This window comes from Ovis canadensis, chromosome 25 (assembly GCF_042477335.2).
Source record: "Ovis canadensis isolate MfBH-ARS-UI-01 breed Bighorn chromosome 25, ARS-UI_OviCan_v2, whole genome shotgun sequence".
Lineage (NCBI taxonomy): Eukaryota > Metazoa > Chordata > Mammalia > Artiodactyla > Bovidae > Ovis > Ovis canadensis.
The window spans coordinates 48,412,354-48,435,437 of NC_091269.1; the positions used below are offsets into that span (position 1 = coordinate 48,412,354).

The window sequence follows — 23,084 nt, forward strand, 5'->3', positions numbered from 1 at the left end:
GCAGGGCAGAGGATGGGGTTGCATCTGTGCCCTCCCCAGGCTGGTAAGCAGTGGGAACTTGGAGTCACCAGGCATCCCATTTGGTGATCCCCTTGGGATAAGCTGGGCTTGAGAAAAGCTTCAGAAATTCTGGAACCCACAGGCTTGTAGGGCTTGGATGTGGCACTGCCCCCTTGGGCCTTTGGCCACCCGGGTCCCTGGAAGGCCGGGACAGTGTCTGTGGAGGGAGCTGTCTGGAGGAGGCCCATTATGAGGGAGGGACCTTCCTTCCAACCTGGCCTTGGGTTTATGATAGCATCTCATGGGAGAAATGTGACTGGGGGTGTTTTCTATCCCAGGGCTGCCCTTAACACACAGGGACCCTTCGTGGCAAAGTGTGGTGACTGTTCTTTACCTTCTTCTCACACTGTGAGGTGAGTTTCCAGAACCTGCCTGATCTCTAATAGTTCACACTCAGTGCTGGAAACTGAGCTCAGCATCTGACATATTAAACCATCGAACCCACATCTCATAGGTAAAGAAATCTAAGCTCAGAAAGCTTGAGTGACACGCTCAAGGCCACATAGGAGTCAGTATTTGACCCAAACATTGTGGCTCCTGAGCAAATGCCCAGCTATTCTATTCTTGAGGTGAGAGGAGGGCAAAAGAGTGAGGTGCTTCTTGGGGATCAATCTGGTCCTTCCCCCATTTATGCCATTTTTAAGGATCAAATCTAAGGAAATAATCTTAAATATTAAAAATATATTTATACCTAAAGATGTCCACTGCAGCATTATTTATAAAAGCAAGAACATGAAAATGACTGCTATATCCAACAGTAGGAAAAGTGGTTAGATAAATGATAATTATGTCTATCTGATATATATAATTATAGTTACTATAATTAAGTGTATGAGAAGTATATAAAAAGGGGAAAGGTTTTGAATGATGCTGTGTGGAATAAAGACAAAGATAAAATGAATAATCCATATGATTACAACTATTTTAAACCAAAAGTAGCATATAGACAGTCTAAGAGGAAATTACTACAGAATTAACAGGAATGGCTTTGGAGTGGTGGACTTCAGTGATTGTTCTGGGAGACTGAAAAGTTTTCTTTAACACGAAGCACTGTCTTATTATTAAAGCTAATCTTTTTTAGTGCTTACTCTGTACTTGACACCACACTAGTATTTGACGTTGTTGCCGTTGTTCAGTCACTCAGTTGTGTCTGACTGCGACCCTGTAGCACGCCAGGGTTGCCTGTCCTTCACTGTCCCATAGAGTTTGCTCAGACCCATGTCCATATATTGTCTCAATCCATACACCCTTATGAAGAGAGTTCACTTGTCAACATATTATACCTAGGGAAATGAAGATGTCTATAATTTTATACAGTGAGTTTATATTACCTTTAAAATAGGGAAGCAGTATATTTACTATACTTATTTAATAATATTAGAAGATATTCAGATCCCCCCCACACCTTTTATTGCTACTTCTGTATTAAACGTTGTTGTACATATATCCTTATGTATTGGTACTCTTATTTCTGTGTGTTTCATTTCTTAAAGTGATATTTGGAGTCACAGTGTGTGCATGCATTTTTTATTTTGAACTAATCCTAGACTCACATAAAAGTTGCAGAAATAGGGACTTCCCCGGTGGTCCAGTGGTTAGGATTCCATTCTTAACTGCTGAGGGCTCAGATTCAGTCCCTGACTGGGGAACTAAGATCCCACAAGCCGTGCAGTGAAAAAAAGTTGCAAAAGTAGTACAGAGATTATTTGGCAGGAAAAAAAATAAAATACTAATACATGCTTCAACTTGGATTAACCTTGAAAACATTACGCTAAGCGTAAGAAGCCAGTTGTGAAAGGCCATTCATGGGAAGTTCCAGGTAAGGTAAATTCATAGAAAAGGAGAGCAGGCTGGTGGTTTCTTAGGCTGGGGGAATATGGGGAATGGAGTGTGATTACTTAATGGGTTTGGGGTTTCCTTTTGAGGTGAGGAAAATGCTTTGAAATTAGATAGTGGTTGCACAGCTCTGTGAATAAAATAAAACCACTGAACTGTATACTTTAAAAGGGTGAGTTTTACGGAATGTAAGTTATATCTCAATAATGCTATTATTTTTTAAAAAGTAAACAATGAAGACCCTATTTAGAACAGCCCAGGTTCCCCTAATGTTCACAACTGAGAGATGATGTGATAAATTATGGCACACCTATGCTAAGGAATACTGAAAGTACAGAATCATTTAATTCCTTTTTTCCTGCTAAAATTATTTAAAAGAAATAAAAATCCTTTAAGTGTTTGCATATGTTTCCTTATGTTTGCCATGATATACATAAAGTGAGCTTAATTCTGGTTACTTAGGGCAGAATTAAGAGAGGACAAAGGGAGATTATGCAATTTGTTTTTAAAACTCTTTGTTTAATTTAGTGTAAAAAGGCATATAATTTTTTTGTAACTTTTTCCATTTAAAATTACTAAGGAAAAAAGAGGGATGCTGCCTCTGGATATCCCATGACTAGACACTTTTAAGCAGCAGTTATTGAAAGTCACATGTGAATGGGTCCTGTGCCATCTGACTCCTTGGAGAGGTGAGTTGTAAACTGGAATCCTGGGGGGTGGAGGGAGGAGCAGGAGTGCTAATCAGGATGAAAGCTTATGAGTTAGGCAAAACTGCATTTGAATCCCAGCTCTCAGCCGCCTACCAAGCTGTGGACCTTGGGCCCATTATTTAGCTGCTGTGTGCCTCGGTTTCCTTATCTTTAAAATGGGAGTAATGAGATGACCTCTCATTGGGCTGTAGTGAAGATAAAGTGAGATCACTCATGCAAGATGCTTAGCACAGTGCCTGGCACATAATAGTCAATAAATGATAGGTATACTATTATTATTTTCCTTCTGGCTCAGTGGTAAAGAATTGCCTGCCAGTGCAGGAGACACAGGTTTGATCCCTGGGTTGGGAAGATCCCCTGGAGAAGGAAATGACAACCCACTCCAGCAGTATTCTTGCCTAGGAAATCCCATTAACAGAGGAGCCTGGCATGGGGTCGCAAAAAGTCAGACATGACTTTTAATCACCACCACCACCACCACCAACATTAGTGTTATCACTATTATTTACAGTAGACACTTCCCTTTTTTTTGAAGAGTGGGGCCTGGTGGCTATAAAAATCAAAAGCAAGAGACAGTGACCTCAACTTTGCTAGGTCTGCCACATTTCCTGATACAGAGGGTGATGTGCTCTTATGCCACCCACCTGAGAACTGACTTTATTCTTGCTTGTCTTATCCTCAGCTAAAAGCAGGCTACATTTCCTAGCCTCTCTTGCAGCAAGGAGCAGGGGAAGTCTTTGGTGGGACTTCCCTTAGGGAAGATGGCCTTTTCCTCTACCTTCCCATGGTCTGGATCCTACAGTTGGTGACAGAGCCCTACTAGCCGTGTCAGGTCATGAAGCAACCTTGAAGAAGGAAGCCACACCTGGGGGATGGCAGGGCCCACGCATGGGAGCCTGAGCTGCTGATGACCCTGGAGTCGCCATGCCAGCCTCAGCTCTCCTTCCTCTGCACATCTTTTATGTGAGACACACCAGCCTCTATCTTGCTTAAGCCCCTTTTCTGAGTTTTCTGTAATAGGAAAATAAACCTAGTCCTAACTGATAAAGAGTTCTCTCAGAACCAACCTGGAAAGCAAGAGCTCTTGGTGGGAAGGTAGCAAGGGCTGTTACCTGGGAAGGGCTGGCTACCAAACATGAGGCTGAATCTGGGCACTTACTCATCACCGATGTAGAGCTTGGGCCAGACCTCATTGACGTGGGTGTACTGGGGACTGCCTTTCCAGAAGAGACGCTCCAGCTCGAAGGCTCCAGGAGTACAGTAATCCTCAGCCTCCCCCTCCTCCTCCACCTTCGGCAGCAGCTTCTTGGCAGATGGGTAGACGTTCTTGAGGCCTGTCTTCGATTCTCCAGATGTCATTTTGGAGCCAAGGGATTTTCTTTCCTTTCTGCAGCTGGTCATGAGAGAGGATCAGTGTTGGGGTTAGCAGGGACAGAGTTGGGTAAAAGCTGATCTGAAGATGTGGCAGGAACTTCCCCGGCTTGCTCTGATCCTCCTTCCTTTTCCCAGGTTACGGAGGTCAACAAGGAAGGCCATGATGGCAGTTAAACAACACTTTCCCGACATTCCAGTCCCCTGCAGAGCAAGCATGCTGCATGCCCTCTGACATGGGCATATGCTGCAGACCCAGGACAGACTTTGGGTCTAAGAAATCCCTGCAGGCAGCCTGTTCTTTGCCATCTTTCTTTTAGATTTTTACCCCTTTGTTGGTGCCTACTCTTTCCTTAGTGTGACTAGAGTCTGCAGGCTGAGGCCATTTGAGCATGAACAAGACGGCCCAGAAGGTCCCTGGCCTTCCAGACCCATGGTATTCAGTGTCTGCAGAGAACTGTTGACCAGTGGAAAGGGCACATCTGGGGGTCCAGAACCTGTGAGGTCTGGGTAGCCAAGCATTGCCAGGGCTTCAGAAGTCTTGGGGTGGGAGGAAACTTGGCTGTGTGAGGGTTTGTCAACTTGTTAGAAGGTTGAACACAACGTTGGCCACTCTCACGCTAGGAGGCTGGCAGTTGTGTTAATTTAATGGTCATTCAGAAGACATTCCAAGCTAGAAAGCTGTGTTTGCAGATCAGGATGTTTGTAGAGCTTGTCAGCCTCTGTGATAGAATGTGTGTGAACAGTTTCCATTGTCCCCAAGGAAATGAATCTCCGTGGAATTGGGCACCATGTGTTCTGTGGGCTGGGTGACCAATACACTCAGGCAGCCTGGGAAGGGAGGTTGTACTCACAGTGCTGGGGAACTGGAGGGAAAGAGGAAGGGGTGGAGTCACTGAGAAACTCACGGCCGAGAAATGGGGAGGGAACGCTATTCATACATGTAACAGATCCTTGTGTAGCACTTAATGTGTGCCAGGCACTGTGCCAAGTGCTTTACAATTATTAACTCATTTAATCTTAACAACCTAAATTAATAGGTGCTGGGATTATCTTCATTTTGGAGATGAGGAACACTGTAAATTGAGGATGTTTGTAATATGTGATCTTAGTCTTCTGAGCAGAGAAGGCAATGGCACCCCACTCCAGTACTCTTGCCTGGAAAATCCCATGGGTGGAGGAGCCTGGTGGGCTGCAGTCCATGAGGTCACTAAGAGTTGGACACAACTGAGCGAGTTCACTTTCACTTTTCACTTTCATGCATTGGAGAAGGAAATGGCAACCCACTCCAGTATTCTTGCCTGGAGAATCCCAGGTACGACAGAGCCTGGTGGGTTGCCATCTCTGGGGTCGCACAGAGTCGGACACGACTGAAGTGACTTAGCAGCAGTCTTCTGAGAAAAAAATAATTGCCATGTGGTCAATTACCTGGTGGTCTAGGTGGTCTAGCAGTTAAGAATCCACCTGCCAATACAGGGGACACAGGTTTGATCCCTGGTCTCAGAAGATCCCACATGCAGCGAGCAACTGAGCCCATATACCACACCTACTAAGCCAGTACTGAGCCCATGAGCCCCAACTGCTGAAGCCTGAGTACCCTAGAGCCCATGGTCTGCAACAAGAGAAGCTACCACAATAAGAAAACCATGCACTGCCGTGAAGAATAGCCCCCACTCACCACAACTAGTTAAAGTTCACATATAGCAACGAGGACCCAGCGCTGCCAAATATAAATAAATGAAGGAATAAATCTTTTTTTTTTTTTTACTTGCTGAGAGGGCAGGGGTCAGAGTGGAGCACACAGCATGAGGAAGGGCAGGCCCCAGGGACTTAAAAATGTAAAAAAGCCCTGGGAACTTCAAAGACCAGTAGCATCCTATCGAAAGGACCCGGAGCACATCTCGAAGAGGCCCCCACTTATCAAAAATGGGACAGTTTGAACATGAATAACAAAAACAACTGCAGCTGATAGAAACACGTCAAGCATTTAAACCGTGATGATACGGAAAACAATCATTCACTGTTGGAAGATGCTAGGGAACCAGCTCACTGTGAAGACAGGTCGATAAACAGAATCTGGCATTTGTTGTTCCTATCTGATACAAACTGTACTACTGGGTAGATGAGGGGAATTTTCTTTTATAGAAGAACTTTAATAGAGAAGGAAGAAAGCACCATTTCACATCACCTGAGGAGCTAATGGATGCAGGAGCCAAGCACTGACAGCAGCAACATAAGAAGTGACGATCAGACGCTACGGGCCTTCTGATGGAGAAACACGCTGCCACCACCACAGAAGGCGTATCGCCAAAGGAAGAGCTGGATCTTTGATCAGAGTCCTCAGAGTCTAGATCTAGCAACTGCTTTGCGGGAGATTCAGAGGACAGTTAAATTATACCTTGGGGTCTTATCTTTTAGAAATATGTAGTGAAATGTTCACGGATGAAATGATATAATGTCTGGGATTTGCTTCAAAAATAATACCACTGGAAAATGTAATCATATACTGTGCATGGGGTGGGGGGAATGGATAGAGGTGTGATGAGGCAGGATTTGCCAAGGATGAGGGCTGCAGGTAGTCACTGTTACTCTTTGTATGCATGAAAGTTTACATTAAATTATTATTTTTTTTTTTTTAAGAAGAAAAGGGCTGCTCTGGGAAGTTTGATTCAGCCAAGTTCACAGTAGATGAATTAAAGGATCACTGGCTAGCAGTGTCTTTGGTGATCATGGGAGGTCAGGATCTGTGACTTTTTCCTGCAGGACCCTGAGTGGAGGGGTGGGACAGTGGGCTGCAGAGGCCTCTCTTTGGAGTCTGTGGAAGTGTGATCTAAAGGCTACCTCCCACAGAATCATCTGGCTCTTGCAGATTCCTGAGTTGTACCCTGAACCAGGGTGGTGTCTAGAAGTTTGTATTTTAACGAACTCCCAAGTGAGTCTCATGCTAACTAAAGTTTGATAATAATTGTCCAAGTATGTGGTTCAAGAGTCAAGGAGCTGTTGAGTCAACAGAAGGGTAGGAAGGGTGCTCAATATGCTTTTCCATGTTCTCACTGAAGTGCAGACCCCAGTCTTTAGCCCCGAATAAGGATGTGGGACTGGGACAAGAGAGGGGGTAGAGAGCCTTTGGCCGAGGCTCCTTGAAGATGCTCCTTTGTGTTGTTTGCAGCCTCAGTGTCTGACATGTAAGAGGGGATCAGAAAGTATTTGTTGAATGAGGGAATGGCCTAGGGGGTGAACGGAAGGAGTGAATGGATGACCAAGGGCCGTGAATAAGACTGGGGGCTTGTGCTAGGGGCTTAGTGGAGCTGATGGGGCAGGAGGGAGCCTTGGGCTAATTTGGAGGAGGACAGAAGGTGAGTGAGGAGCAGAACGCAGGGTGGACAGTCCCCTGCAGCAGGGAGTTTCTCAGACCCGAACTCTGCTCTGGGGCATGGCTACTGGCATTTGCAGTCACCAAGGGAGGTGTTATTTCAGGAATGGATGGAAACATCTGTGGAGGAACCAGCGCAGACACCCAGTCTCCTGAGAGTGTAAGCACACTCTCCCTGCTGCAGGCCTGAGGTGCTTCAATTTTAAGAGGTCTGGAGCTCAGCTTGTCCATGGCACCAGCTCTTCCTGTTTCACAGTGAGTCAAAGCTGGGAACTGAAATTTGAAGGTTTGAGCCATTTTGAACCCTGACTGCTACCAAAGCAAGCTTCAGAAGACGGGATTTTAGGGAGATGCTGAAGTAACTGCATTCTGAACCCTGTGCCTGCCTCCTTTGATCACTGAAGCTGACCTCACCCTTGCTGAGGCTGGTCCTCCTTCATTATACTGTGGAGGGAGCCATCCCCATCCCCGTGCTGAAAGCCTCGGCTGGATTTCCAGACAGAAGCGGAAGTGGTGTGGTCTACCCAGAGCGGCTTGGCATGCAGAGGGAGCTCTGGGATCTATTATCCTCCAGCATGTAGATTGAATGGGGGGAGAGAACAAAGCACAGAGCCGTCCAGAAACCATAGACCTGTAATCTTTCCAAATCCTGAAGGCGGCTTGTGTGCATCTCTCTGCATGGCTCCCAAGTCTCTGGATCTCGGAGAGGCCAGGAGCGTCTGTTTCCCAGATCACAGCCAAAGTGGAAGGGGAAGACAAACCTGCTCTGTTTGGTTTCCATAGATTCGACCTAAAGATTAACTGCCAAGGTCTCGATGACACATACAATATCAATCACAGGCTAAATGTCATAATGAGAGCTGGGCAGGTTGTCAAGAGAGGCCTCCAGGTTCCTGTTACAGCTTCATATTGAAAGGTTTGGTCCCAGGAAATCAAATGTCAACTTGATGGCTACTTGGCCTTTATTTGCAGCATCAGCTTGCCTCCTCTCAAAGGATGATAGACTCAGGCTCCTTCCTGGAGGGGCCAGGCAGATAACATAGAGGAGTTAAGTGCATTGGGTGTTAAAGAATAAAACAAGCAAAAGCCCAACTATTGGCCTCAGGTAGGCAATGGCACCCCACTCCAGTACTGTTGCCTGGAGAATCCCATGGACAGAGGAGCCTGGTGGGCTGCAGTCCATGGGGTCGCTACGAGTCGGACATGACTGAGTGACTTCACTTTCACTTTTCACTTTCATGCATTGGAGGAGGAAATGGCAACCCACTCCAGTGTTCTTGCTCGGAGAATCCCAGGGACTGGGGCGCTGCCATCTCTGGGGTCGCACAGAGTCAGACACGACTGAGAGACTTAGCAGCAGCAGGAGACGTCAGGGAGTGGTGCGGACTGTGGCACAGTGGGGAGCAAACGCCCCCACTGAAGGGGCAGCAGCTTGCCATTCCATGTGGGGATGCAAGCCCATATTGTTGGTTATTTTTATGAAAAGTCGGAAAGCCAGAGTTTTGTGGGAAATCAGCTGATTTAAAAAATTTAAGTCAGTAGGCAGCTGCACTAGAAACCAGCCTTGTCCTGTCCCATTCCTGTTTGGATCATGCCGTGGACAGCTCCGTTATACACAAAAGGCTTCCTCCCTCAAGGCCCTTTATTTCCCTCATTGAGGGCATTTTCGGGTCTTTGCACTGATCCTGTTTGTTGGAGCACCTCACAAACAACTTGTTCTCAAACCCTGGTTTCAGGGTCTGCCTTGGAGGGAACCCAACTAAGATATCGCTGATCTTAAAACATTCAAAGACACTGTGATAACAGAGAATGCAGAGACCGAGTGGTACTTGACCTGTAAGGCCCAAGTGCCATTTCCCTCTGTGAAACAGTAGCCTTGCTTTGAGAAACTATTTCCAGGAATAATCAAAACTGGGATCCCTAGTTAATCTTGACTCCATGTCAGATTTTTCAGTGGTACAGCTTGTGTTTGATTAAAGGTTTCCCTTGCCAGTGAAGAAGGGCTAAAGCTGAATTTAGAAATATAATTTTGACACCATGATTTGACTTTATGTAAAAAAAAAAATTTGTGGAATTTGGGATTAACCTATGCACATGACTCTATATAAAGTAGATAACCAGGGACCTACCATATAGCACAGGGAACTATACTCTGTGTCTTGTAATAATCTATAAGGGAAAAGAATCTGAAAAAAATATGTATATATGTATATTCTTTTATATAACTGAATCACTGTACACCTAAAACTAACAATATTGTAAATCAAATATACTTAAATTTAAAAACTTTATATTATATATATATGTATATATATATATATTTTTTTTCAACTAGCGGAAAAACTACCAAATACCGTAAACAAGTGGCAGGACTCAGAAAGATATTTTTGTGTGTCTTCTATTTTGGGATTCTTTATAAATAATCATATTTTATAATAAATAACCACGTCTGTATTTTTTCACTGTGCTGGCCAAATAGAACAGTCTGGGCTGGAAGCTACTTGTGACTTCTGATTTATGATTTCCACTTCATCTGACTTGCCTCCAGGGCCTGGCTATTTCCTGGGGCTCTTCTACCTCTCTGTCCCTCTCTCCCCACATTCACTGGCTGGTGGCCCTTCTCTACTCTCACAGCCTCAGCAATCACTGAGGACTCGGATCTACACGTCTCATCCTCCCTGAGCTTTGCCTCCTTTTTTGATCAAATAGAGCTGTAACAAAAGGGATGAAGATGCTTCAAAAACAAATACTTAACCTGGATTCTTTTGCTTTCTAAGGTGGCGGATGGAAGAAGCCCAGTGGAGAGATGCATCATTCATTTCAGCAGGAAACTTGAATATCTAAGTGGACCCCCTTGAGCCTGCAGAGATTGGCCAGGTAGCCATGTCCAGGAGTGTGAGCCACAGAACAGGCCTCCCGATTAACAAAAAAACACCATTGAAGGATCCTTTTGATGGGGAAAACGTAAGTCCTAAAGCATATTTCAGAAAGTGATGGAGTGAACAAAGAGCTAAATTATTCTGTACAAGAAAGCAAGGGGAGTTCTGAGCCTCTAGAACTTCCCCAGAGGGGGTGTGTGAGGGAACTGCTGTAGGGTGTGGGAGGCAGCGCTTGGGAGCCAGGTGAGGAGCATCCAGGGCACACAGCCACAGGATTCCTCAGAACAGGGATCCCATGCTTAACTTTGTGGTTGCAAAGAGTCAGACGTGGCTGAGTCACTGAACAACAACTGACTATATCAGTCTTCCCTAGTGGCTCAGTGGTAAAGAGTCCTCCCCCAATGCTGGAGATGTAGGTTTGATCCATGAGTCAGGAAGACCCCCTGGAGAAGGAAATGGCACTTCACTCCAGTATTCTTGCCTGGGAGATCCCAGGGACACAGGAGCCTGGCAGGCTACAGTCCATGGGATCGCAAAAGAGTCGGACGTGACTTAGCGACTAAACAACTGGCTGTCAGCCCTCTCGTTGTCACCCTGAAACTTCAGTGAAATTGTTAGATGGTACAGACTGCTATGTTTGCTGTGGTTTTGAGACATCAAAAGGGAAGAGGCTTGTGTTGGTGGCAAGAAGAGACCAGAAGTTTGTGAAGCAGCATGTGTAGTCTGATTCTGTTCTTGTACAAAAATACGTTTCACCAAAATATTAACACTAAGTATATCCTTATTTTAGAATGATGAAATTATATGAGCTTATTCTTATTTCTAAGGGGCCATCTTTTCTAAAATCTCTTGTGATGAACATAGAATACTTGAGAGTGTATGGCAGGGGGGAAACCTGTGAAGGTTCTGTTTGAGAACTGTTCTGGGTGTTGTCGATGCACTTTCTAAACCTGTGGACAGAAGGTACGGACAGGTGGCCCTCAGGGCAAGGCCTGACCAGGAGTTCCTGCTGTGACACACAGCACCGAGCACCTTCCAGGCCATGTGAGTTTCCCAGAGGCAGGGCTGTATCCTTCGTGAGCCCTCTGGTGGCAGAGCCAGGCCTAGGTCACATCACCGAGTCATTCTGGTCCCTCAGTGCTTCCCGGAAAACCAGAAGTGAGTCAAGTTTTGTGGGTTCTGAAGTGTATACAGTTTCTTTAAGAAAAAGAAAACCCAATAGGTGCAGGGCCTTAGAAGAGACCAGTGCAAGTGCGGGGTGTTGACTCTTTGGGGGTAAATCTACCTCTGAAGGAAGCTTGCTTCCCAAGCGTCCCTTGGACTGGAGACAGACCTCAGGTGGAGAGGGCAGCATCCATCCCCATCCCTTGGGGCTCTCTGATTCTGCTGAGCCTGGTCGTGGTTTAGGCTGATTCGGCCAGCATCACGGCTGCTTTTTGACTTCACCTCAGAAGTTAGGCCTGGCCCTGCTCACCCCCACAATCCACCATATCCCTCTGTTAAGTGCCAGGCCTGGGCTGGGCCAGAGAGGTCTCTGCCTTCTACAAGTTTCTGGTCTAGTAGAGCAGTTTATAATTTAATCTCCTAAAAATGAATCCTCTTCCTTTGACGGGATCCCGTATTTACGGACATAACATATTTACTTTCCTAAATGCGTTGGGCTCTTGGGGAAAGTTAGCCTGTGTTGCCTGCATACACATTTCTTCCATGACACCACCCAAGTTGGGCTTGGAATGTGCCTTGAAAGAAGGGGGAGAGTAAAAATGTTATTGTGGTTGGGAAAATTACTCTATTAGGAGAGTAATACCTACCACCAGGGTATGTGGAAGGGCAGAATTTGGCAGCAGTATATGTATATGAATATACATGTTTTTAATTTACTGCTAGTCATGCTTGTCTTTATGCATCTTAAATCTGCGAAAATGATCCCAACTAGGAAATAAAAGTTGTGGGATTTTAAAAAAATTAAAACCTGGACGTGAAAACCCTAGGAATTTTTTGTTGCCTATAATTTAATTCCTGATATGTCAGACACAACCCAAGTTTAACAGATTTTTCTTTTCCTTTTGGATTCTGGCAAATATGTTAATAGGAGGCAATTATGTGAATTAATGTAAAATCCTTTTATTAAAAAAAACAGAGAAGGCTTCATTTAAAGAGGTAATTTAATATTCCTTCTAAGATGGGGTTGATGTCATTAACTTGTTTGATTAACTCTTCAAATGGTTTCAAAGTGCTTCAGGGTGGTAATTTATGAACTCCTAATTGATTTTTTTCAGTCTTGGTTTGGCAGAGTTGGGCCTCCCAGAATCTGCGAGGAGGCTGGAGGCCCACATGCACCTTCCTTCCCAGACAGGGGAGCTGGCTGGGGTTGCCTTGACCTCCATGACCAGCCCCGTAGGGGAGAGGAGGCTCTGGCACAGGGGGGGCTGCAAGAGCCTCTGACCAGACCGGTGGTGGTGTAAACACTGCAGGCAGTCACACAGCTCATGAATTCAGGAGTACATGGCCTTTTAGCCCCTCTCTTTCAAGGATCACTTCCCACTATGTGCCGCCTCAAAATGTGAGGCTTCCTCGTGAGGGGGGAAGATGTTGGGGTAGACTGTGGGGGTGCAGCCCTCACCAGGCTCTCACCACCCCCCCACTTGCCCGTCCGCACCACTATCACTCACTGCGTCCATCTCTCTGTGCTGCGCAGAGGAGGCTCTAGGCCTTGGGAAGGCTGTAGGCCAAGCTCCCACTCTTACAGCTGCTACCACTGTGTTAGGAGCTAAGTTCTGAGCCCAGAATGTGTTAGGAATAGGGGTAGAGCTGTTTGGTGGGGGCCAAAGGTCTCTGTGGGGGTAGTCGTGGCAGACAGGATGCGGCATTAATAAATACGTCTGAACATCCTCTGGGTGATGGGGCTCCTTTGCTCATGGGTGAAGTATAAGCAGAGCTTTGGGGAGAAGGAGAAAGGTCTCTCTCCAGCTTGTTAATATCTGGTGCCCATGCCAGGCTGCGATGAGACTTGATCCCCTATTTGCTGTGGAAGTAGTGGGTCCAGAACCATCGAGGGTCTCCTGCCCTGGAGTCAGGCTGGAGAGGACGCACGGAGCTCTGCCTCCTGACACCAGAACCTGGAGTGGCCATGTGCAGGTGGGGGTTCAGGCAACGAGGGAAGCGGGTGAAGTGTCCCCCCACCCCCACCTCACGGAGGGCCACCCGAGCACAGTGGCTGTGTGTGCAGGCTCTGAGGCACACTGGCCTCGCTGTGGTCTGGGCTATGTGATGCTGGAAAAGCTACTCCAAGGCTTTGTGTCTCAGTGTGCTCATCTGAAGTGAAGGTGACGAGGCGCATCCCTCCCTGGGCTGCTGCGGTTCCAAGTAGTAAGTACACAACCATGTGACTACCCAGAAGACAAGCTCTCCGAGCCGTGCCTCGCATATGGTCAGCCAGGACCCCTTGCCGATTCACAGGGTTGCACGGTGTCTGGAGAAGGCCAGCCCTGGCTCCAGGGAGGGCAAGCTTCCCCCTAGGACTCAGCTGGGCATCACCAGGGTGACAGGAAATACAACTAAGGCCCCGGCCTCAGGGTCCCCTCTGCCCCTTGTCTCCTGTGAGGTTGGTAGCAGCCACTGGAAATCCACCCTCAGTCAGGACTTAGGGTCCCCTCCAGTCCAGTTCCACCCTAGGACCGACATGCCCCCAAGCGAGGGCTTCCAGCTCATCAGATGGAGGAGGGCCATTGCCCCAGCCCCCCAGCATAGATCTGTTTTTGCCCCTGAAGAGCCTCTGACCTCCCCATGACTCCTCAGACCCTCCCCCACGTCCCACCTCCCCCTCCAGGCCCCAGGTTGTTCCCCTGTACAGGATTCAGCTCAGAAGCCCTTCGAGTGCTGTTGGTAAATGTCATTTGGTGGGAACAAAATGCGTCTGTTGTGAAGAGGACAAAGACGAGGTCACGACAGAAGGTTCAGGGCGCAAGAACACAGACCGAGTACAGAGCCCCTCAGATGCTGGGCCTTTAGTGAGGCGGCTTCTCCACACACACGCCCGGCACCTTCCCCCATCTTACTTGAAGCGTTTCCCCTCGGCATGTCCTCAGATTTCCTCAACACTCAGAGTCCCCCACTCCCAACTCTTGGGTCCAGGCCCATGAGGGGCCATTGGGGCCACAGGACAAGGGCCCAGGGTCTCATGGGAGAGCTCTGGTCTGAGATACAGGACATGGTCCCACCTTCCTGCCTACAGGCGCTGGGGTCTTGGTCCAGAGGCCAAGTCCCTCAGTGACCCAGTCTCCCCATCTCTACCAGAGCAATCATCCCCAACCCCACCCTCCCACCAGGACAGGAAAAAGCTTCAAAAACAACCACTGTGTCCAAATGATGTTTAGGGTTACCGAGGACACAGGAAGCGTTCTCATCCCCAGGGTTTTAAGGACTTAGTTGTGATTTGTGCTGCCCCACACTTGATGTGAGTCACCACGGGTGTCTCCATTCCACCCCCACCTCCTGCTGAGGTTTTTTTCCCCTCTACTGGCTAAATGGATAAATGCAGAACCTTGCTGGAATATGATATGTGATGCAGTGCATCCAGTGCCTCAGAAGGGCCCGATGAGATTTAACCCACCCTGTTATCCTTTAGAAATGGTCATTGAACTGGAAGCTTAGATTTAGAGGAAGGGAAGTGGAGAAAATTTCTTGGGAGTCTTTAGGGAAAGATGGAGCAAGAAGCCTGTCAAACTGAGAAGATGTCAGCTGGTCTCTGCTGCTCCAGAGACCAGGTGGAAAGGGGTCCTCTGATCCCCACACCCGGGACCCCAAAGAACACTTGACTGAACCCAAGAGATGCCAGTCTCCCCACCAGAGGGCCTTACCTGTGCGCACTGGGTCCTGGCCGGGTCAGGAGGCGCTGGTCCGTGGGGCGTGTGGCGGCCGCACACCCAGCCACTCTGACTGGCATCCAAGGGCCTATTTTTAGGGTCAGATCTGCTGACGCTGACCTTGTGTGCTGCCCAGTCTGCAAGGAGACCTATGGCATCTGCTTGCAAAATGATTTGCCAGTGTGATCTGAAACCCTTGACTTTGGGAGTCCTGTACCTGGAGCACACACGCTTGTCCCCAGCCCAGCCACAGAGGCGAGACACGCGGCCACTAATGCAGGGACAGGCAGGGGGATTTCCTGGCTTTGTTTTCTTGGGATGGATGAGGCCAGGTGCCTGCGGGGCCCTGCCTGGGGCTCTGTCCTGGAGCAGCTGGAATGGGGGTGTTTTGCAAGCTGGCACAGTGCCTGTGCAAGGGCAGGGGCCCCCAGCCTGGAGAACTTTCCACTCCAGTATTTTCTGGGAGTTTCTGGAGCTGTCTCTGAGGAGTGAATGGAATGATTGCCACATCATGCAGGGTGATCAGTGAACCACATCCACCTTCCAGACAAACTGGAAACTTGGGTTCATTTGCATTGTGTCCCTTCTTGTGAGACCTTCGGCAGTTGTCCAACCCGTGTCTGGGCTTCAGTGGGGAAAATAATCATAGTGCCACCCTCTTATGTTGATATGAGAGTTACATGAAATACCGTGTGAAAAGTCTACAGCCAGTGCCTGATACATGCTAAACCTGTTAAAAATACTGGACGGTATTAGGAGGCCAAAAATATTCCCAATTCAACAGTCATTCCCAGATCTCTCTTCTTAATGATTCTCTCTCTCAGCCTCCCATCTCTTTGGCCCAGCCTTCTTTGTTCCTGGGTCCCCACCACCACCCCTACTGCTAGGGTCCTCTCTTTTAGGGCTGCAGGGGTTGGGGGATAGTCCTGTCCAGGCGCCTCTATTTTTCTGGTAAAATCATTCCAAGGCTTCCTATAGTTCCTTTTAATGAGTGACTTGATTTTCCATCCTTTCCCATCCTGTCACCCTTCTTGGGCATCCTTCAGTGTGTGAAGGATTAGGGGGAGTGGGTGGGGGGTCCCCAGTCTCTCTATATCCTGCACTTAGTAGGGTCTTCTTATGTTGGGGTCATTATATTGCCCTTTACAACTTTGTCTTCAGCAAACCAAAATACAATTCGCATGTTTAACGACTGCCAGTTTCATTTAGAGCAATTATGTCTTCTAGTATTTTTCATTGCGAAACTGCTAAGAAAGATTTTGCTTTTATTGATTTCTTGGTGCAGAGAATATACATAAGGCAGAGTACTCAGTACAAAATGTATTAAGGAGGTCAAGCTGTCGGGGTCCACATGTCCCTGCCATCACGTTCTGGAGTCAGAGCACCAGAGTCACAGGCCCTGCTGCAATTGCCCTAAGAACTGGAGAAGTCAGAGATGCTGAAACTAACTGAGGCTGAAGAAAGATTTCCATCCAGCTGGGAGCCTGGGGGGCCAGTCCCAGCATCAGTCCCAATCCCAGCCCAAGTTAAGGGCTGAGGTAGCAAGAGGAGCTGCTGAAGATGTAGATTCAGAGGGGGCAAAAATCAAATAGCTAAAGACATCTGGGATGGATAGAGAGAGAGAGAGAACCATTAACAGAGCAGGGTAGTATTTCACACTGTCTAGAAGGATGGCCAAGGAAAGATTGGTGTGTGTTGCTGGATTATCACCTCTGCTAGACTAGCCCCTAAATGCTGTGATCAGAAGACTCGTGACCCTCTCCCCACACCCCACATGTTGCCAATCCTTCACACATTAAGGGATGCCCAAAGGAGAGTGTCAAGGGTAGCAAAGAGTGGAAACCACGTAATTAATTGTGAGAAACTATAGGAAGCCCTGGGAAGAGTTTATTAGAAAAGAGTGGTGGTGGCTGGGAACACCTGGTCCATCTTTTAGTTAGCTGAAGGGCTCACCTGTGAGAAACGACCGCCTTGTCTGCACAGCTCTCGGGACAGAACTCAGGCTGTGAGTGAATGCCCCAAGGTCTGCCTGATGTGGACGCAGCACACACGCCATCATGCCAGGAGGGGGGCAAGCCCGGTGACTGTCGGCTGGACTCAGAGATGTCTCTACCTGTTTAAGATTCCGAGGCTAATCCGCCAGGATTCTGTGCAACAGCATGCCGCCCTAGTGCAGGCAAAGTGTGATCTGTGGAAACAGCTGTTGTTTTCATTGTAGCTTCTTAGGAACTTAACGTACATATGGCAGCACTTGACATAGGTTTCCTCCCAAAGCCACTGCCTTCTCTGACTCAAGTGATTTTATTAGCAAATTCCCTTCCCCCATAATCTCTCTCTACTTTCTCCATTTTCACATACAGGTAGACACTACTCTGGATCAGAATTCCACTTACATGCAGTGGCAAGGTATGGTAGGCAGAATACACACACACACACACTCATGCACACACCCACAAAGGTGTCCGCATCCTAATGCCTGGAACCTGTGAATATGTTACAAGGCAGAGTAAGGTTGAAGGTGGAATTAAGAGTGCCAATCGCAAGATCTTTGAACAGGGAGAGTACCCTGGATCACCCAAGTGGGCCTGATGTAATCAGAATGTCTCTTCAAAGTGGGAGAGAGAGCCTGAAGAAGAGAGTTGAGTCCTTGTGAGAGGGACTGAGCTTCCTGTTACCGGCTTTGGAGATGGAGGAAGGGGCCACAAACCAAAGAACAGCCTCTGGAAGCTGGAAAAGGCAACAGCTTCTCCCTTAGAACCTGCTAAAGGAATGTAGTTCTGCCCATGCCTTGATGTAGCCCAGTGAGACCCACATCAGGCTTCTGACTCCAGGACTGTATGAAGATCTGTGTTGCTTTGAGCCACTAAGTTTGAGGTGGCTTGCTATAGTAGCAGCAGCAGGAAAACCAGTATGTGATATTTGACTAGTACCTGACTTTTCTGGGTTGAAAAGATCCAGAGGCTTCTGTGCTCTGTGGACACCAGAGTTTATGCGGATGCTAAATCCAGCCAGAGCCCAGGGAGAGAGAGGGTGCCCTCCCAGATGGAGCCCAGAGGGCTGAGGCCGTATCTCAGCAGCACACGGGTGTAGCCTGATGGCGCGAGGTCCTCTGCTGTCCACAACGGTCTTTGTTTCATGTTAAGAAGAAAAGCAACCAGACTGAGGCCCATGTTCTGCAGCCTGCCCAGAGCCCTCCACAGCATCTCCAGGGACTGCCGTCCTCTCGAAGGAGTCCAGGTAGGAGGGCTCTCATTTCTCTGGGGCAGCGTCCCTGCAGCCTTCTTGCCTCTCCACCTCACTGGCACGTGCCGCCCTCCTCTCCTCCAGCCTCATCCCAAGCTCGACACCATCCTCTTCTGTTCTTCCTCCAAAGCACCACTCACCTGGTGCCGTTGTGTGTGGCAGAGGGGACCACAGCACAGAGCAGGTGACAATTCCGAATTCCATGTCTGAGCTCCTTAGTCTTAGGAAGTTGTTGGCTGGGCCCCACTCCCAGGGAATTTCTCCCTCTTGAGACATCCGTCCCTGTGCCTGCCATGTTCACGAGGCTCCCCGCTGCGCGAACAGTCCTCGCAGCTTTCCTTTCCTTCCATTCTGGGCCTCTCCCTCTCTCCTCCAGAGCTCCCTCAGGGACCTTCCAGATTCCTGCTCTTCCAGTGATTATGCTGAGCAGGTCAGCTCCCTCTTAGTCTCAGCCTCCCAAACAGAATAAGCTAGGGGCCTCCCTTTCTTATCAAAAAGCCCACCATGGCATTTTGCCAGATAAGTCACTGTCACCCATCTGAGAGAGGGTTTTTTTTTCTTTACTCCCCTAGTCAGTATCCAGAGAAGGCAATGGCACCCCACTCCAGTACTCTTGCCTGGAAATTCCCATGGATGGAGGAGCCTGGAAGGCTGCAGTCCATGGGGTTGCTAAGAGTCGGACACGACTGAGCAACTTCACTTTCACTTTGCACTTTCATGCATTGAAGAAGGAAATGGCAACCCACTCCAGTGTTCTTGCCTGGAGAATCCCAGGGACAGGGGAGCCTGGTGGGCTGCCGTCTGTGGGGTCGCACAGAGTCGGACACGACTGAAGTGACTTAGCAGCAGCAGACAGTATCATCCGCAGACCCGGGAAGAAGGAGCCCTTCGCTGAGCTTCTTTTTTAGAGATCCCCACCTCTGTCTCTCTCTGTCCCTCTCTCTGTGTCTCACACACACGCACACGTGTTGAGATGCTTTGAGCACTCATTTGAATGGCTAAAAACAAGCAAGAAGCTTACAGTGCCAAACCTGGGTAAGAATGTTGGGGGTTGCAGTGACTGTTGTGTGTGTTGGTCATAGTGACACAACCATACGAATCTGTCAGTAAAAAGACAGTGAACTTCACTGCGTGGAAGTTTAAAAATCAAAAGGATGTGGGCAACTCATTCACCCAGGGTCTGGCTCTTCTCACAGGCGCCCAGTGACCTGTAACTCCATCTGCTTTTGCGATTAACGCCATTTAGGCCGCAGAGAATGTGCTCGTCCTTCCCTTCCTCGGTGTCCTCAGAACAAAAAGTGACTGAGTCTGAATTCCGTGAAGTTTGATGGGCTGTGTCACTGCTAACTCGGGCTTCCAGAGAGGATTGGAGCCGGGGAAGCGGGACGGCTTATCCTGCTGAATCAGTCGTCGGCTCAGCAAGCGCACGGACCTGGTGGTGCTGAGCATCCGCTGTGTCTGCGTTCTGCTCCAGGGCTCTGGAGGTGACCTGGCATTAGTGTGGTATTCCCAACAGCCACACAACAGCTGAGGGATATTTTGGTGTGTTAAAACAATTCATAGACTTCTTTAAAGCATATATATTATATGCAGGTCTAGATGTACTATGAAGCAAAATGCCACTTCTTTACATTGACTACTAGAATTATCCATCATTTTGTTTTTGTAACAGTTGTCTGTAAGATTTAACAAAGCTTTCAGAGAAGTGAGTTAAGATTTTGGGGTTCATTTAGATTGTTTTCATTTAAAACTTTGATATCCAGCAATTATATATTCCTTTTTACTCTTAATAGAAACTTCCAATGTTTTGTTTTTAAAAAAGGAACTCTTTAAAATACACGTGGAGGTGTTTCTCATGTTTTATTTTCATTTAATTTGCATTTTGATAAAAATTTCTTTGTTCACTTTGAATTGTCCCTTTTATTTTATTCTTCAGATCAGCACTGTTTAAAATAGATATAATGCAAAGCCATGTTTGCAACTTAAAATTTTCTAGGGGGCGTTCCCCATGGTCCAGTGATTAGTATTTGGCGCTTTTACTGCCGTGGCGCTGGGTTCAATCCCTATTCGCGACGCAGCCAAAAAAATTTTTTTCTAGTAGCCACATTAAGGAGTAGAAAGAAACAGGTGAAATTAATTTTTATAATGTATTTTATTTAACCATATCCCAGATATTACAGTGTCAGTATGTAATCGGTATAAAAATTATTGAGATATTTGACATGCTTCTTTCTATATGAAATCTTTGAAATCTGAGTATCTCACACTTATAACACATCTCATCTTGGACCAGTCACATTTCAAGTGCTCAACAGCCCAAGGGGCTGGGGGCTCCCATACTGGGCAGCCCGGGTCACTGAGAGTGAGACAAGACGTTGTGCTGATGGGAATCACAGTGGGGGTTTCCATCTATCCAGGCCTGCCCTACCTCCTTCCAGCCCAGGTTGTTGCCGGTGTGTAGGTGCCTTGAAGGTTTCTGTGACTCTCCGGGGAGCTTGCTGGCAGCCGGCCAGGCCATGTCTGCTGTGGAGCTGTCACTCTTGACTTTGATGACCTAGCTATGTGAGGACTTTGTGTTTGGAGAGAAGACCTAAGAGCTGAGGATGTTTCTCTGAAATCGATACCTCTGTTTATCTGCCTGGCTGTCAAAATACTGGGAGTGCCTACTGCCAACCTCCTCCTGGGGGGCTCTGGAGCCCTGAGGACCCGGGGCATGGGCTGTAGGTTGGGGTCCCCCCAAACCCGCCCTTTCCCAGATGACTGCTGTTTGAGCCCTGCTTGAGTCTGTCAGTGATCTCAGCAAATGGGTAAATTGCGTCTCTATTAGCACCTCTGTCTGCATGCCAGGACTTGTTTATTTTACAGATAGATGGCTGTTTCCTCTTCACGGCCTGTTAATGCATCAAAGTAACATTGATGAGCCTTGACAGTGTGATTATTCATGTGTGGGAGGCAGGAGAGTGAAGGAGGAAAGAGCATGTGCTTGCAAAACAGAAGGACTTGTGTTCAAATCCTGCCTCGGCCACGTGGACTTGGGTTCAAATCCTGCCTCAGCCACGTAACTCTGAGCTGGTACAAGTCCCTCAGCTTCCTTGAGCCTGTACATTATATCTAACAACAGGGTTTACCTATAGGGTTACCATGCAGATTAAATAAAATGATGCATGTGAAGCCCTTGGCTTGGAGGAAGCAAATATTATACACTAGCCATTGCTATTCTCATTCTCCCTCAACTCTGGTTAATTGTTTTTATCTCTCACTGGATAGATTAAGAAGCCCCTGCTGCTGCTGCTGCTGCTGCTAAGTTGCCTCAGTTATGTCCGACTCTATGTAAGTCCATAGACGGCAGCCCACCAGGCTCCCCCATCCCTGGGATTCTCTAGGCAAGAACACTGGAGTGGGTTGCCATTTCCTTCTCCAGTGCATGAAAGTGAAGCCCCTAGAGAGGACCAAATGAACAAACCATTAGGTTGGGAGCTGAAACGCCCGCAGTGCGCCTCACTTATTTATTAAAGTGATGCCCTACTCTGAGTCCAGGCCCTGTCCTTGGAGCAGGAAACCAGGGCCTGCCCTGGATGAGCTCATTGCCCAGTGGAGAAACAGAAACCTCTGAACACACACCAGCAGCATGAGAGGCGAGCGCTGTGATGGGGGGTGCCAGGTGACCGAGATTGCCCAGAAGAGCCGGGAAACAGTACAAATGCTCAGAGAAGGCCAGCCTTGGCCCTGGGGGAAGAAGGCTAGATGGGAACATCTGTGGTAATGTACTGGTGATCCGTGAACCCAGTAGGCACTCAACAAGCACTCGCTGCACAGAGAGTGCTATCACTCCAGACTGTCATGGACGTTTTCAGTTCAGTGCCAACCCACGCAAGTTTAGTTACGACAAGTATCTTGTGCCAATTCCAGTTAGATTTGGGGGCACTGTCTGGGATGGGAAAATACACACAGACACCCCATGTGTCAATATATAAACATATGCACACACATGTATTCAGTTCAGTTCCGTCGCTCAGTCGTGTCTGACTCTTTCTGACCCCATGAATCGCAGCACGCCAGGCCTCCCTGTCCATCACCAACTCCCGGAGTTCACTCAGACTCACGTCCATCGAGTCCGTGATGCCATCCAGCCATCTCATCCTGGGTCGTCCCCTTCTCCTCCTGCCCTCAATCTCTCCCAGCATCAGAGTCTTTTCCAATGAGTCAACTCTTCGCATGAGGTGTCCAAAGTACTGGAGCTTTAGCTTTAGCATCATTCCTTCCAAAGAAATCCCAGGGCTAATCTCCTTCAGAATGGACTGGTTGGATCTCCTTGCAGTCCAAGGGACCCTCAAGAGTCTTCTCCAACACCACAGTTCAAAAGCATCAATTATTTGGTGCTCAGCCTTCTTCACAGTCCAACTCTCACATCCATACGTGACCACAGGAAAAACCATAGCCTTGACTAGACAGACCTTAGTCGGCAAAGTAATGTCTCTGCTTTTGAATATGCTATCTAGGTTGGTCATAACTTTTCTTCCAAGGAGTAAGCGTCTTTTAATTTCATGGCTGCAGTCACCATCTGCAGTGATTTTGGAGCCCCCCAAAATAAAGTCTGACACTGTTTCTACTGTTTCCCCATCTATTTCCCATGAAGTGATGCAACCAGATGCCATGATCTTTGTTTTTCTGAATGTTGAGCTTTAAGCCAACTTTTTCACTCTCCTCTTTCACTTTCATCAAGAGGCTTTTTAGTTCCTCTTCACTT

At 47.7% G+C, this 23,084-nt stretch overlaps 1 protein-coding gene and 1 long non-coding RNA gene across 2 annotated transcripts in view; one reads left to right on the forward strand and one right to left on the reverse strand.

The window, feature by feature from the left end:
* DUSP29 (dual specificity phosphatase 29) overlaps positions 1–15,458 on the reverse strand; it is a 32,916-nt gene extending 17,458 nt beyond the window's left edge. Inside the window, exons 1-2 of the mRNA XM_069572178.1 lie at positions 15,089–15,458; positions 3,766–3,999 (exon numbers count right to left, since the gene is read on the reverse strand). Coding sequence (XP_069428279.1) covers positions 3,766–3,999; positions 15,089–15,174 — 320 coding nt within the window. The 5' untranslated portion in view covers positions 15,175–15,458. The remainder of the gene's footprint in view (positions 1–3,765; positions 4,000–15,088) is intronic.
* LOC138430180 (uncharacterized) lies at positions 339–20,248 on the forward strand. Its single transcript, XR_011253037.1, has 5 exons — positions 339–413; positions 2,477–2,585; positions 10,128–10,314; positions 17,455–18,331; positions 19,534–20,248. It is a non-coding gene; the product is annotated as an uncharacterized lncRNA (long non-coding RNA).
* The last annotated feature ends 2,836 nt before the right edge of the window (positions 20,249–23,084 follow it).